This window comes from Dermacentor variabilis, chromosome 8 (assembly GCF_050947875.1).
Source record: "Dermacentor variabilis isolate Ectoservices chromosome 8, ASM5094787v1, whole genome shotgun sequence".
In the NCBI taxonomy this organism is placed as follows: Eukaryota; Metazoa; Arthropoda; class Arachnida; order Ixodida; family Ixodidae; genus Dermacentor; species Dermacentor variabilis.
This window is the reverse complement of record NC_134575.1, coordinates 127,257,145-127,274,451: the sequence shown is the minus strand read 5'-3', so window position 1 is coordinate 127,274,451 and position 17,307 is coordinate 127,257,145. Positions and strand designations below refer to the sequence as shown.

Below are 17,307 nucleotides of genomic sequence, written 5' to 3'. Positions count from 1 at the left end.
TCTTTCTTTGTGACGTTGTTTAGCTTCCGGTAGTCCACACAAAACCGAAGCGTGCCATCTTTCTTTTTAACGAGAACAACTGGCGATGACCAGGGACTGCATGAAGGCTGTATTACGCCGTCTTGAAGCATTTGCTTCACCTGCGTTTGAATCGCATGTCGTTCTGTCGGGGAAACACGATAAGGCTGTTGCCGTATGGGGGGCACGTCGTCATAGGTGATGATACGGTGTTTCGTAATCGACGTTTGACGTATCTTCGACGACCGTGCAAAGCAAGAGCGGAACTCGAGCAACAGCTCGCGTAGGGGTTGTTTGTTCTCTTCAGGAAGCGTTGGACTAATGTCGACGTTGCGTATAGGTGGTTCAGCATTGTCGATTGCCTCGGAAACAAAACACTCAGTGACATCGGCGATCGGGTCGGCGTAGGCGATGACAGTACCGGGGAAAAGGTGCCGGTGTTCGTAGCTGAAGTTCGTGACAAGAACCTCACAGTGGCCATCACGGAGATCAATAAGGCTTCTTGCTACGCAAACACCTTGAGAAAGCAGGAGAGAGCGATTGCTTTCTGCGACCGCTTCACCGTATAAGAGTCTGTCACATGCCACCTGAACCACGACACTTGCACGTGGTGGTAACGTGACAGCGTCGTCGATGACACGAAGAGGTGCTCGAGGGTGGATGGTGTTGGTCGTCGCTGCGGCGCTCTTTGTCGAGAAAGTGACGAGGCGTTCTCGAATGTCGATGATAGCTCCGTGCTCCCTGAGAAAGTCCATACCGATGATTAGGTCTCGAGAACACTGAGGGAGAATGCTTAAGCTGGCAACAAACGTGGAGCCACGAATCTGTATTCTTGCCGTGCACATGCCGAGTGGGGTGATGATGTGCCCGCCAGCTGTACGAACTGGCGTTTGATTCCAAGGCGTCGTCACTTTCTTCAGAAGGGTGGCCAGTCTTTCGCTGATTATAGAATAATCCGCTCCAGTGTCCACTAAAGCAGTCAATTCACGACCGTCGAGCAGTACAGGAATGTCCAAGGAAATTCTTTTTCTGTAATCAGCGGGTACTGTCGTCGTCGGTGTATCGTCGGTCCGTGTACGCGTCAGTAGGGGTCCTTGAGTACGTCCAGACTGAGCGGCCTCGCCCCCGAAGGCCGCTGTGGTTAGTTTTCCCGGCGCGGGCTGGGCGACCGACCCCGCACCACGCTCGAATACGTACGGCGAGTCGGAGAAAACCGCCGCGGCGAAGGGGAGCGTGACTGGTGTCGAGTTGATGGGGATCCGCACTGCTGGGCAACGTATTGTTCAATTTCCGGAGGACGCTGGCCGAACCTAGGTCGCGGCGAGTTTGCTGAAAATCCGCGTAGTCCGAGCTCTCGATAGGAGCACTGTCGGTAGACGTGCCCAGCTTCGCCACAGTGAAAGCAAAGGGGACGGCGATCAGGTGCCCGCCACACGTCTGATTTCCTTGGGGCCTGTCGGTGGTCCTGGTAATACGAGGCCGCTTGGACGGGCTGTAGCATGGCCGGGCACGCGGTGCGAAGCGGGGAGGGAGGTGGGGCAGGTTGCCTCAAAGCTTGCGCATACGACATACGGGAGCTGTCAGTTCTTAGCGGTCGAGCTTCTGTGTTGAAGGGTGGTTCTCTTAGCGCTTGCTGGACTTCGTCACGGAGAACGCTGGACAAGGAGTTGAGCGTCGGCTGTGAGGGTTCCGACAGCTTCTGGAGTTCTTCGCGGATTACGGAGCGAATGAGCTCTCGAAAGAAATCGACGTGGCCCCCGAGAGCTCCGAAGAAGTCCGTAGGTGAGGCAGCGTTCACTTGGCGTTCGTATGATGGTGCCCGCTGCCGAAGCGTCTGCTCCATGGTGACGGCCTCGGAAAGAAATTCTGACACAGTCTTGGGAGGACTGCGCACGAGACCGCCGAACAGCTGCTCTTTCACTCCGCGCATCAGGTACCGCACCTTCTTTTCTTCCGACATGATGGGGTCGGCTCGTCGAAAGAGACGCGTCATGTCCTCGACATACATTGCGACACCTTCGTTCGGCATTTGTATACGGGACTGGAGATCACGCTCAGCTCGCTCCCGGCGATCAGGGCTCGCATACGTCTCAAGAATCCGGCGTTTGAATTCTGCCCATGAATTTAGGGCATCTGCGCGGTTCTCGTACCAAACACGTGCACCATCGTTCAGGCTGAAATATACGTTTTTCAGTTTCTCTGCGTCATCCCACTTGTTGAACGCGGCAACACGTTCATAGTGGACCAGCCAGTCTTCAACATCCTCATGTATGGCGCCGTGGAAGGGATTTGGCGTTCGCGGATTCAGTAGCGTACACTGAATCGGCGTTGGGCCTTCCATACCTGTTGGCGTGGTCGGAGCTGCCATTTTCTCTGCGAGGAGTCCAAACTCAGGGGCTTGTCCACGGATCCTTCTGCTGGCGCGGTGTACAGGCGTAACCACCGGTACGGGGCTGGAGCTCCTGCTGCTCGGAGGGGTGTTGTGCATAGATTAGATTACCCAGCACCTCCACCAGTTTGTCACGTGCTAAAGCAGGAGTAAGTGACAGTACGAGTAGCCAGAGACGAAAAAATGCCAAGCACTAAGCGACGGTTCTCCAGCTGGCGCGGGATCCTTGACCTCGTCGTCTTCTTCGCCGTTTTGCTGGGCACGCAATGCTGAATGGTCGCTGGCGCATAACACCAGGTGGCAATATATATATATATATATATATATATATATATATATATATATATATATATATATATATATATATATATATATATATATATAGATTGGTATATGTATATGTAACTTGGTCATACCTTGTCTTGCATTCTTGACACATTCATTCTTCGAAATTTTGAGAATGAAAGCCCAAAAACAAGTGTAATGAAAGAAACTACCTACAGGTCTTTCCTTTTGTGTTAAATATTCTCATACTGAAATAATATAAGTGCCATACATAAAGTAACATAAAAGTAACCTAAAAACGCTGTAATGTTTAGCGTGGCTGTGGGCTACCTCCGGAATCGGCCCACACACGAGGGCGCGTTTCTACCACAGAGCTCGCCTTCGTGCGCAGCATTTGCCGCCAGCGTTTTCCGGTAAACATTACGGTTACATAAGCTGCAGTTGCCAGGAAGCCGGAGAAGCAGTCAGGAATCTTTGAATGGTATCGCATTCCAGGCTAAAAGGCGAAGCTTAAGCTTCCTCCAGATTTTTTGCTCTACAATAACGGAACTGCGTATCAGAGTGTTCTATTTCAGGCAAAAGCATGTTGTTATTTTGTGGGCGAATACCACTTCGAGCGGGTGATTTGAGACACCCCGTTTCTTCTATCGAGCATAATTTTACACATGCTCCATTAAGTGCACATTCTCAATGAATTGAGAAGACGTTCGTGAAAGGCACACGCAATGAACGCACAAAGCATTTTATTTAACGACCCGTCAATACAGCCCGATTCTGCGATAACAGCCTCTCAATATGGAAAATCGGTGATTCAAGAATAGGAATGTTCATCGTACAAAGTTTATGGCAGTGGAGGATATTAGGAAGTTGGCAAGTATGATCAATACACTTATCATTTAACGATTTGCGATTCGAGTCTTTAAGTATAAACTTGAGGGAGAACTATCACGTTTGGGAGATGCATTCTTGGTCTAGGTTTGAAGTTTACGCAACAATAGTGTAAATTTGTCCAGACTATACTGCGCAGTCCCGATTGTACTTTTCATTTTAGTGCGAAGCTCTTAGGCGACAGTTCCTGCGTTGAGCGTCGGCGTCCTCAGCGTAACCGTGCGAACACAGCGAAGGATGAAATTGGGCATGAAAGATGAAGGGGCATGAAAGACGGCGACAGCGCAAAAAACGCGAGGAGTAAAGTGGATGGGCAAGGTGCAGCGGAACCATTACACGGAAAGTGGAGGAGGAGTGTATGACGAAACCGTGTGAAAAAAAAAGCGCAGTGCCTCCCAAGATGTGTTCTGCAGCTACGATCGCCATGACATGATGCGGAAGCAGCACGCGTCTACTGATACTATATACGGAAACGAAGCTCTGCATGATCGGTGGTTTGTCTGTGTCGGTTACTGTGAATCGGGTCCACGCGGTTGCCCTCGCACTGCGTGTCACAAAGCTTCGATTAGAGAGGCAGTTGCGCCACACTTCGCTGCGCTTGCAACGTACCTCACGAGAGAGATTGTCCGCGACAGAAAATGTATCGCGAAGTGAAAACACGTATAGGGGCGCTATAACGTAAAACTATTCCAAACTTTTCTATTTCAATTCTGCAATCAGCCCACCGCGAATGGTCAAAAATGTTTTTGGACCAACCCACTTCACCTGTCTGTTACACGACGTCACGAAAACCGCGATAGCTCCCCATCTGATATGATGTGTACACTCTGACTATGCATAATTTGACGAAACAAAACAAAAATAGTTATTTCTGATTCGACGTCTTTTTGCCATTAGCCCTCGGCTATTGGTCAAAAGTTTTCGGGCTGCACCCACTTCACCTGCCTCTCACGGTACGTCACAAAGCCGCAAAAACTTACCGCGTCAAAGTGACGCGTACGCATTAAAGATGCATTAATATGCCGAACAAGACTGAATTTTCTTCTGAATAGCCGCAGGCTGCCCCGTTCCGGAAGGAATAAAAGATGGCTGCCGCCGATCGCTCCGGCACTGGCGACTCGCCCCCGCCGGAGAGCATGGGTTTATTTGCATGTAATAAAACTTCTTGCACGGCCGTGTAGCATTTTCGAGAACTTTCGGCACCTTTAGGACCTCGTTCTGCCGACTCTTCTTTGCCGAGGATCAGTTTTAGCGTCATTCTAAAGTTTCCGTTGCATGCCGTGGCGATTGTCGACGAGCCACCGCAAGTTAAGTAAGAAAAAGCGAACCAATCGCAAACGCCGGCACCACCCTCTTCCGCCGGTTATCGATATTCAGGGCACTGGCTCGGCCCCATCGAATCCCTCTCCACTTGAGCATGCTCCTCGCCTCTTGGGAGCCAATTAGATAAGACAGGCCGCTCAGTGCCGGCAATGTTATTTGTTTTTCAAGCAACCAAAATTGACCTCCTATGAACGAGAGGAGCATTTGGTTAGTCTTTTCAGACAGCCCTGCGGGTGACCGCCCGATGCTTGCGTCGGCGGTTACGCAAATGTGACGTCAGGAGATTAGAATAAAAGCATATTGGAATAGTTTGAGGTTATACAGCCCAAGACCTGCGCTCAAAGTTCGCGTGGGGGAGCATCGTAATCGTCGGTGACCTTTTTTTTGTTTCTCTTTCCTCTTTTTGCAGGTTGTGATAACAATGAACAAGATGATATGGGTGTCAAGGCAATCTATGTGAAGAAAGTATGTGCTAATGTTGTGTTTCTTTTTGTGGCTACGCTACAACGGAGCAGTCGAGCAAGGGCAAATATTCAACAGGCATTTAAGTATTATTACGTGATTTTAAGGCGAATGCGGGAAGATTTGTCTAATTGTTACCTTAAATTATTAGTCTACCTTAGCACACCTCGCTTTTATTTGTACAAAACTTAATCTATTTTACTCAACCTTAATCCGCTTTATTTCACACTAACGTACTTTAATCCACCTCAGTTCACTGCAATCCACAAAATGCAAATAATTGATCCTGAATCCACCTTAATTATCTATATTCCACCTTTTTATACTTTAATCGACTTTATTCCACCCTAATTGCCTTTAATCCGCCTTAATCCAATTTTGGCATTACGCCAGGTTGGCATTTTTGATGTGGGCTATTGCGTGTGGCGGACGCCGTGAGTGTTCACCGTGGCATTTCGCAGTGTGACCAACAGCAGGTCCAGGTTGGCGAACGTGACGTCATCACTTAGTCACGTGGGTTTTGCTACCATCGGATGATAAATCACGTTTTTCGCTTCATGGGGCATTTAAGGTGTTTGCGTTAAGGATAGCAAATAGTCCATAATTTGCGCACTGCTTTCATTTTTAGAGGATGCTACGAGTGCCTCTCCAGCTTGCCGCATCACAATACGTGCCGCCGCGAAATGATACCAAACCGTTGGCGCTTTTCATGTTGGTGGAGGTAACATCCACTGTGGAAGTTGAGAACCAAGACAGAGCGCAGCGGAATAAATTTAAGCTAGCAATTTTGGCTGAGGAAGTGCTCATATCACCGCAAATTTTAGTGACTTCGACTGCTGTGCAAAGCTGCGCTCAACGCGGACTTTCAAGAACTTTTAGCCCGGGACGGTGACCTGAATTTGAAGGAATAGAAAGCGGTTACTTCGAAGAAATTCCGAAAGTCAGTTTACATTATTCTCAAACTTACCGTTACGAGTTGTTTGAATCCCTCTCTTTCTACAAGACGAAAGGGTTCCATGTTAGTGCAAATCATGTTGATTACGGCGTCCTCAAGGCCAGCCATTCGACGAACAGGCAAAGAGATGCACCCATCGGTGAAGACGGACGTTATCTTCGGCTGTCTTGCCGGCCCTTTCTCCCGTTGCGTGTACTCACGTTCGCGCTGTCTTTAAGGTTAACTCTGGTTAAACAAGATACCTTTGTCTCACTTGTATATCTCTCACTCTCTTTTTAGGTGCCGCGTCAAAGTAGATAAAACTTTAACTACAGCATGTATAGTTTCGGAGTAATGCTTGGAGCGTGCAGCTTGTATGATTTCTTCGCGTGTAGCTTTAAAATTGTTTCCAATATACCATGTTGGCGGACTTAATGCGTGCGGGAACCGCTGGGCGCAGAAGCTAGCGTGGCACTGCGTTTTCGAAGCACCTTTTTATTTTTTTGCAGTATAAGGCTGGGCTGGAGGGTTCCAGGCAAACGCGTCCGTGTGTCTAGACAGCGGGGACAGTATTACAAAGGGTTAGGAGCGGGGAGGAATATGAGATGACAGGACGCGCAAGATGGTATGCGAAAGCTTGAATAGAACACAAACATCGCGCCAGCGTCAATGCGCATCACAACTTGAAGAAACACTTTTCGAATATGCGCCCCAGTCACCCACGGCGACAGAAGCAAAAACAAAGTGAAGGGTGGGGAGACAGCAAACGGCCGGGGCGAAGGCGCCGCCGGGGTAAAAAAAAAATCACGAGACGTAAGGGCGGGGGAAGGGGGAGAGTATGCCGCCACCGCAGTTCGGCATGACAGATTGCAACGGCATACGACCGCGGTTACGCGAAGAATTGAGACAAACTTTGTAGCAACTAAGTCTATAAGGACAAAATTGTAGTAGGCGCCATGCTTATGAATGTACCGTTATTGTCATCAGCCAAGCCGTTTTTTTTTAAATTACTGCTTTATTGTTAAATTCGAGGATCTGGCTTACTAACATTTCAGCGCGATCTGGCTGGTTCTTCGACATTATTTCACAATAAACAACGCGTAGACGAAAAAGCGCTATATTTTCGGAAAAATACATAATTCCATTACTATCCCATTCGGAGCAAAAGGCGCTTAATCGCATTGCAATTCCATTCCTCCAAGCGTTGTCGTCATTTCATTGCCATTCCATTCCTGGGTCGCAAAAATGTGGAATCATTCCCGAATCATTCGAAATCTGGAGTGATAACTTCACTGCACTAGTCGCTACAGTGCAGCTGCAACCGAAGTCGCACACAAAATTTAGGAGGAAATTTTCACACAGCTTATGGTAAAGCACACAAGTGGAAATCGGTTCCAAAATAGCAGCAACAAGGAAACTAGGTCCAATCCATCGGACGAAGTGTTCTTTCATAGGACAGCTTTGAAGGCGTCAACACTTTTAGGGCACCTAGCGCACCTCCAGGGGGCCATGTATTTTTTCTACTATGTATCTTTATATCTAACCGTTTTCTGCTTACCTAGGTCACTGGGTTATTCTTGGCCGAATGAGCAACTCATCTGGCGATTGTGATGAGGCAACAGGGCTTCAAACCAACCGACCGAACAAATAGGGTCACAAGAGTGTAGCAATGTGTATTTATGTGCCGCTCTTCAAACGAAGCTCTTTCACGCCGACATGGGTTACAGTAGAAGTGGGGTTGGGTATGTACCGTTCTTCAAACAAAATCTTTGACGCCGACTTGGAGCAATGTGTACTTGCCAAGAGGTGGGTGTTGGTCTATAATTAACATCTTTGATGTCAACTTGGTTTGTTGGGTGTGTGTCATGAGATGGGTGCGGATCTTTAACAGGCGCGTTTGACGTGAACTTGGGTAGGTAGGTGTGTGCCACTGGGATTGTGCTGCCCTACAATAAAACAAAAGGTCGCTTAAGTTCTCCCATGCTGAGCGTAATCGAGAACCTGTCAGAAAGGTTCCTCAAGGACAGCTACCTACGCTTTAACAGGATGCGCGACAATTACAATGAGTATGGTCCGCTTTTCAACGAAGGTCTTTCTCGCCAACGCTTTAGCAAGATGCGCCATGAAAGCAATGCGTATGTGCCGCTCTTCAATTAACGTCTCGCCAACTTGGGTCACTGAGTATGTACCACTTGGTGCGCGGCCATCGCGGGAACAACCCTCAGCGTTTGCCGACACTCGCGCGGCACACTTGTCGTCCCAGAGGCCACGTAAGAACTTTTGATCAGTACCAATAGACGGCGCAGTGTGTCCACAAAGAAGTGCGAGAGAGGAGACTGGTTGCGGGCATGGCGCGTTTCTCAGCATTTGCAAGCACCAACGTGGCATGCATTTGGGAGACTGTGTGCAAGCTTCGTGACGGTGGCGCTCGATGGCAGCCAATGTTCTTAGGGAAGCGCGAAAGATGAGTCCTGCTGCACTACACGCTTCGTACGTAACTAGTTTCGACAGTGGCAACACTTTGCTTACCTGGGGCCCTATAACGTAAAACTATTCCAATATGTTTCTATTCCAATCTCCTAACGTGAAATTTGCGTAACCACCGACGCAAGCACCGGGCGGTCACCCGCAGCGTTGTCTGAACAGACCAATCAAACGCTCTCCTCGTTCATAGGAGGTCACTTTTGTTTGCTTGAAAAACGAATAACATTGCCGACACTGAGCGGCTTGTCGTATCTAATTGGCTGACAAGAGGCGAGGAGAACGCTCAAGTGGAGAGGGATTCGATGGGGCCGAGCCACTGCACTGAAAGTCGATTACCGGATGAAGAGGGTGGTGCCGGCGTCTACGATTGGTCGGCTTTCCCTTAACTAATTTGCGGTGGCTAGTCGAAAATCGCGGCGGCATGCAACGGAAGCTCAAGAATGAGCTAAAACGGACCCTCAGCAAAGAAGAGTTGGCAGAATGAGGAGGTAAACGTGCCGAAAGTGCTCGAAAACGTTACACGGCCACGCAAGAAGGTTTATTATACGCAAATACACCCATGCTCTCCGGCAGGTGCGAGTAGCCAGCGTCTCAGCGGTCGGCGGCAGCCATCTTTTATTCCTTTCAGAACGGGGCAGCCTGCGGCTATTCCGCAGAAAATTCAGTTTTCTTCGGCATATTAATGCATGTTTATCGCGTACACGTCACTTTGACGCGGTGAGATTGTGCGGTTTTGTGACGTCGCGAGACAGGCAGATGAAGTGGGTGCAGCCCGGAAACTTTTTACCAATAGCCGGGGGCTAATGGCGAAATGGGGTCGAATCAGAAATAACTGTTTTTCTTTTTTCTGTCAAATCATGCATAATCAGTGAGTACACATCATATCACATGGAGAGGTATCGCGGTTTTCGTGACGTCGCGAAACACACGTGAAGTGGGCGTGGTCTAAAAAAGTTTTTGACCAGTCGTGGAGGGCTGATGGCAGAAATGGAATAGAAATGTTTGGAATAGTTTTACGTTATAGCCTATATAACGTAAAACTATTCCACTATGTTTCTATTCCAATCTCCTGACGTCAAATTTGCGTAACAACCAACGCAAGCACCGGGCGGTCACCTGCAGGGTTGTCTGAACAGACCAATCAAACGCTCTCCTCGTTCATAGGAAGTCACTTTTGTTTGCTTCGAAAACGAATAACATTGCCTACACTGAGCAGCTTGTCGTATCTAATTGGCTGACAAGAGGCGAGGAGAACGCTCAAGTGGAGAGGGATTCACTGGGGCAGAGCCAGTGCACTGAAAATCGATAACCGGATGAAGAGGGTGGTGCCGGCGTCTGCGATTGGTCGACTTTCCCTTACTTAGCTTGTGGTGGCTCGCCGAAAATCACGGCGGCATGCAACGGAAGCTTAAGAATGACGCTGAAACTGACCCTCAGCGAAGAAGAGTTGGCAGAATGAGGTGGTAAACGTGCCGAAAAGGCTCGAAAACGTTACACGGCTACGCAAGAAGGTTTATTATACGCAAATACACCCATGCTCTCCGGCAGGTGCGAGGAGCCAGCGTCTGAGCGATCGGCGGCAGCCAACTTCTATTCCTTTCGGAACGGGCAGCCTGCGGCTATTCCGAAGAAAATTCAGTTTCGTTCGGCATATTATTGTATCTTTATCGCGTACACGTCACTTTGACGTGGTGAGTTCTTGCGGTTCTATGATGTCGCGTGACAGGTAGGTGAAGTGGGTGCAGCCCGAAAACTTTTTACCAATAGCCGTGGGCTAATGGCGAAAAGGGGTCGAATCAGAAATAACTGTTTTTCTTTTTCTGTCAAATCATGCATAATCAGTGTGTACACTTCATGTCTGATGGGGAGGTATCGCGGTTTTCGTGACGTCGCGTGACAGACAGGTGAAGTAGCGGTGGTAGAAAAAAGTTTTTGACCAATCGTGGATAGCTGATAGCAGAATTGGAATAGAAGAGTTTGGAATAGTTTTACGTTATAGCGCATCAGCATTTGCAAGGCACTTGAGAATTTCGTCTAATCTATGAAGATGTCGGCCGAAGTCAGACGAAAAGATTACAATATCGTCCAGATAACAAAGGCAGGTCTTCCATTTTAGACCTCGAAGTACGTTGTCTATCATGCGCTCAAATGTGGCAGGAGCGTTACAAAGGCCCCAAAAGGCATCACATTAAATTCATAAAGTCCGTGTGGTGTAGCGAAGGCGGTCTTTTCTTTGTCAGTCTCGTTCATCAGAATTTGCCAATATTTTGATCGAAGATCAATGCTGGAGAAATATTCCGCCCTTTGTAGTGTGTCCAAAGCGTCGTCAATTCGAGGTATTGGATATACATCCTTGCGTGTGACATTCTTGAGCGCTCGATAATCGACGCAAAAGCGAACGGAGCTATCTTTTTTCTTTACCAGAACCACGGGAGAAGCCCATGGGCTAGATGAAGGTCGTATTATCTTCCGCGCAAGCATGTCAGCAACCTGTTGTTCAACTGCGTTCGGATGGCGATACACGATGGGGGCGTCGTCGTATTATAACGGAACCATCTGTTTCGATGCGGAGTCTAGCCGCAGAAGTTTGGCTCAACACAGGGGAACAGCTAGCGAAATAGGCTTTGTGCTTTGCCAAGATCACCAGTAAGGCTTCGGTCTGTGCGGCTGTTAGGTTAGAACCAAGAACGTTGTCCAGAAGAAGTTGTCGAGCGCTGTTTATGCTAAGCAAGGCAACGCCCCAGCTCATGCGCGAAGAAGTCAAAGAACAGGGAAGATGATGATGGCTATGTACAAATGAAAACGACGAAGTACGTTATATATATATATATATATATATATATATATATATATATATATATATATATATATATATATATATATATATATACTGTGCAAGAAGAATGGAAACTGCAGTGTTATTAGTCACATCATTGGAAGACTAAAAAACCATGACACGAAGCACAGAACAGGGCAATTACTGATGCGAAAGCAAGAAATGGTTAATTAAGCGAAAAAGCCGGCGTCTATAGCACCAGAACTGTACCTAAAGTCTGAATCACTGCGGCACACTTAATACGCGCGCCTCGACGGAGCAGAGCGTGGGAAAGGGTCCACGTAATTCTGCGCAGGCGCGGCAGGTGTTACGTGAGGGGAGCGGCCTTCGCCGCGACGCGACCTCACCCTCGCTCTTGGAAGCCAGTGTTAACCACGCGTTCCTTCAGCGCGCAAGATCTCACCTGTGTTCTATATGCGCCTCGGTAATCGCTAAAAGAAATAAATGTGTAAACAAGAAGAATAACTTTGAAAGTAAAAACGGTGTCGTTACTTAGCTTAACCTACGATCGCACTATATGAAGGCCCGCGTGTCTTACGCACTGGGCTGAACCAGGGCCTGCTGTATGGCAAGGCCGTGCACTTTGTTTTATAACCTCATGCTGCCTGGGCCAAAGTTTTGATTGCCAGGGCCAGCGTGATGAAAACGGTGCCGTCAGAATCACCGCAGTTTACCAATGCCGCAAAGAGAGCAGGCCTGTACGCTCTGCTTTACGACGTCATGCTAATTTTCTTTTCTTTTTCGCTGCGGTTGCAATGCTATGGTTGCAATGTTATACCGTCATAACGGAGTTACATGTAAGCATTCAAGCCCGTTTTATAAAGGTATTGCAACAGTGACTTATAAAATGGGTTGTCCACACTCTATCGTAGTATTCTACTACTAAAACCAAGATTTCCCCTGTCAAGCCCGGCGAAATCAAAGCGATGACGTCAAAACTACCGCGGCTCACTCGGCAGCAACCATACGTTTCTGTGGCACTTGTTCAAGGTAGCATGACGTCATGGATCTTCGTGCACAGACCTTGTGCTATCTAGTAGATGCTGGAATTACTCCGCAGCGTCCCCATTATGGAATTCTATGGCAGTCGGGCAAGGTAGCATGACGTCCCGAACCGAAGTGCCCCAGCCTTCTGCTATCTAGGAGGCGTCAGCTAAGCATATCATTGCGTTTGCTTCCCAGGAGGCGTTCATGACTCTAAAGACCATACAGCGGCGTTCAATTGTATATAAACGTTCTCGCATTCACGACTCATAAGAGGGGCTTAGGTTTCCCCGGATCTTCTTTTCTTCTTTCTATTTCTTGCGGGGGGGGGGGGGTGGTTCCTACTTGAATTGAAAAATAGTATATATAGATAAAAAAGAAATTGGATGAAGAAACATTTGGCCACCGGCGTAATGCCAAACTTTCATTATAATGTATTATCATTTCTTTATTTCAATTAGGAAGTAGAAATAATTGTCCCTATGCTGTCCTTCATGTCATTGCTCATTGGCATATGAGAATATGACTCATAAACATAGGGTGCCTTGGTTTAATTTCTTGTAGTTCCTAACATAGCAAGGGGCTCGAATCCGGCCACATTGGCGCCTACAGGTAGCATGTGTGTGTTTGTTGACCAGTCGTGTTCGCCCAAATAGATGAAGTAGTCGTGGCGCCGGCGGCAAATAGGATGTTTCACATCCGCCGCCAAGGTTTGTGAGTGATGGCGCTGGTCTAGTAGCCAGACAGAGTTGGGTTAGTTCTAGTAGCCCGACATAAATACCGCAGAAAGTGTATGGTACAATGGCGCCGCGGTAGCTCAATTGGTAAGAGCGGAACACGGGTAATGGTAAGGCGTGGGTTCGTATTCCACCTAAGACTTGTTATTTTTTCATTCACATCATCACGTCAAATAAACCGAAGATAACCGCGAAGATGTGCTTCTCATCTTTGTCACACACACCCACATATATATATATTGTACTGTAAAATATGGAGCAGTGGGGCTGTGGCTAGGAGAGAGACAACGACGACGAGAAAGAACAGCCTTGTTTCGGGGCTCGGTCGGCTACACTACCTCTCGCTGCTCCAACGTTCTAGTCGCGAACGCTTACTGCTCCAAGGGCTTCGCGACATTTGGTGGAAGGTGCTGGACTTATTGCAAACCTGGAACTCCGAAGCCGCACGATCCCTGTCACATCTCCCATGCCTGAGTAGACTAGTCCTCCCGCGCCACCCATGGCACCACCTCCAGTCGTCTATCCTGGTGCGCCCACGCCAACGGGATCCTCCCATATTCAATGGCACTGACGATCATGACGTAGATCACTTCTCCATTCGCGACGGGCTCCTGTACCGTCGCAACTACCTCCCGGACGGCCGCAAATGGTTGCTTGTCATCCCGCGACACCTGCGTTCGGATATTTGCGCAGCGTTCCACGACGCTCCCCAGTGCGCGCATGCAGGGGTACTGAAGACATACGCGCGTCTACGCCTACGTTACTGCTGGCGGGGGATGTATCGATTCATCCATCATTTTGTCCGCTCCTGTCTGGTTTTCCAACGCCGTAAAGATCCCCCTCGTCGTTCAACCGCCCCATTGCAGCCTTTGCCTTGCCCAGCACGTGCTTTTGATCGAGTAGGCATCGACATTTATGGACCTCTGCCAACCACATCAGATGGATCGCTGGGTAATCGTGGCCATCGACCATCTTACGCGCAATGCGGAAACTTGCCCTTTGTCCAGCGCTTCGGCACGTGACGTCGCCTGGTTTCTCCTGCGCCACATCATCCTTCGCCACGGAGCTCCCAGGGAATTACTCAGTGACAGAGGCCGCGTCTTCCTCTCCGACGTCATCGAGGCTCTCCTCAAAGAATGCCGCATCATTCATCGCACCACTACTGCGTATCATCCGCAGACTAATGGCATGACCGAGCGCTTTAATAGCACTCTTGGTGACATGCTGGCCATGTACGTTGCATCCGACAAAACCAAATGGGACCATGTTCTACCTTGTCTGACCTACGCTTACAACACCGCCACGCAGACTACCACGGGATTTTCGCCCTTCTTTCTCCTGTACGGACGCGAACCTTTTTCCACAATGGATACTATCCTTCCGTACCGCCCTGACTCCACGGAAACAACTACCCTATCCGAAGCTGCTGCGCACGCAGAAGAGTGTCGCAAGCTTTCCCGTATATTTACGTCAGAAGACCAGCAACGCCAGAAGCACCATCGAGAAAGTTCCGATGCTCCTGTATCCTATGCTCCTGGCTCACTAGTGTGGCCTTAGGTTCCAGCCTCTACCACTGGACTGTCACCGAAACTCGCGTCGAAGTACCAAGGCCCATACGGCGTGATCAACCAAACGTCTCCAGTCAACTATATTGTGGAACCCCTCGAGCTACCTTTGAATCATCGCCGTCGTGGACGCGAAATTGTGCATGCCCAGCGTCTCAAGCCCTACTATAATCCGCCTGTGCTGTCCTACCCGTAGGTCGCCGGGACGGCTTCCTTTTCCGCGGGGGAGATACCTGTACTGTAAAATATGGAGCACTGGGGCTGTGGCTAGGATAGAGACAACGACGACGAGAAAGAACAACCTTGTTTCGGTGCTCGGTCGGCTACACTACCTCTCGCTCCTCCAACGTTCTAGGCGCGAACGCTTACTGCTCCAAGTGCTTCGCGACAATATATATATATACATATATATATAGGGACGCAACCGTTATCCCAACGTTTCTTACGCGTCGGAGATGCGGCGAACAGACCATGCCACAAGCACACATCACACTAAAGAGAAAACCCCACAAGCGAAGATGAAGAAGGACCCCATGTGAACCCCACGTGATGATCATCATGTACAGATGACAAAGAATACTGTAATAAAGGTCACAATATATATATATATATATATGTATATATATATATATATATATATATATATATATATATATATATATATATATATATATATATATATATATATATATATATATATATATATATATATATATATATATATATGTCGAACATTAGGGCAATAAGTGTTCCCTAAGGCACATATCGGTCCACGATAACATGCTACAACACAACCACTAAGGAAAAATGGTGGTGACTCGCTAAGAGAGGCTTTGTCTTTAGAAATGATGACAAATAAACAGATGCCACAGACGAGAGCCCAACAAATCAGTGAAGAGCGCATGGATCAAGAAGCCTACGGAGGGTTGCGAAGAGGCCATGTTGATTGAGCCAGACCGAGATGAGGAGTGGAGCAACGCAAACGTGTTGGCTTAGGTCGGACGTTAATGTTCAGGAGGGCACAGCCTGTTGATGAGACCTGATCGAGCACCCATGTGAGAGGGAACTTCTCAGTGACCAATATTCCGCTCCCGTCACTCAGTCGACTAACACGAGTCTGCGGGAGCTCGCCTGCAGCATCTTTCGTGCGAATAATCGAGCGACGGTACCGCGCCAGTTTCGTCGTATAAGCCAGCTAAACTTCGAGCGCGCTGTGTTACTTGATCGGAACACTTTGTAGTGGCGCTTTGATATTCAATATACGTATTTCTGGCTTGCCCGCTTTCCCTGTGTCATAGTAAATGCAATTTCACGCTTCAAAATCTATTTTTGGGAGGTGATCGTAGCAACTGTTTTTCGTTGCCCTCAAGACGTCTTCAACTTTTGCAATCAAGCCTGCACTACCCGAAGTAATTCATAACCAGGGTGTAACGTGCTATTTCTTTCTACCCTGAGTAACACAACTTCACACCTCATATTTCTGCGGTACATTTACGTACAACCTACGTGTTTATCTTATACCTATCCAAATTTTATTAATTGTATGCATTCTTTTTTCTCACCTTTCACATATGTAGTCAGTGGACAAGAACAACTTCATGATATGAAATACGTGGCCGTTATGCATCAATATGATTGTTACATTGCCTAACTAAACGAAAATTATTTTAAGCAATAGTACAAAAGATTACACATTTCCAAACAACAATGAGTAAATGATGCTACTCTCGGGAAAAATGTATTTGGCACCAAAAGATGTTCAATTCTATCATTGGGCCTTATATTTGGAGCTCACGGATTCATGCATACACTGTAAAAATGTCCAATCTCCTGATAGAAAAGCTGTATCTCCTGCTATACATAAGCCCAAGCGACTTTTCCGTATTTGTCCAGGCTCAAACACTTGTCCCTGCACCTTTGCTATCCAGCGCTGGCGGTACAGTTCATGCTCGTCTTGCGGAAAGGTGTTAACACGGTGTGTATCTGAAACCGATGCTGCTCGCACATTCTCTTCTCACACCTTCCAGTTTACGTCGCAGTTCTTGCAGTTCAATACAGACCACAGCATCCCTCTGTTTCTCCACATTTCTAATAAACACAAACCAGCGATCCCCGACCTCACGCCGGAAAGTTGCTGCAGCAGCCGGCGGCTGCTGATGCCTGCTTGCTACCAATTTACACGGCGTTGTATGGAGAAAAGACCGCTCATACTGTAGATGCCAGAGATATTGCACGAGGGTTGGCCAAGAAGGATGGGGATTCACGCGCGCCTTTCTCTCACCTGTCCGGTGCTGGATGTGGCCCGCTATCAATCCCGCGCTAGGGCGGGCGGTGGATGCAGACGTGTGTGAACGGTAGAGGGATAAGGGCAGGTGAGCAAGCGTCTCATTATCTGCATCGTT

At 48.2% G+C, this 17,307-nt stretch overlaps 1 protein-coding gene across 2 annotated transcripts in view; it reads left to right on the top strand.

Moving 5' to 3' along the window:
* Positions 1-5,318: 5,318 nt before the first annotated feature.
* The window catches only part of LOC142590573 (uncharacterized), a 61,402-nt gene continuing 49,413 nt past the window's right edge, over positions 5,319-17,307 (top strand). For both annotated transcript variants that reach the window (XM_075702858.1, XM_075702857.1), the window contains exon 1: positions 5,319-5,368. In XM_075702858.1, the coding sequence (XP_075558973.1) occupies positions 5,339-5,368 (30 nt within the window). In that variant the 5' untranslated portion in view covers positions 5,319-5,338. The remainder of the gene's footprint in view (positions 5,369-17,307) is intronic.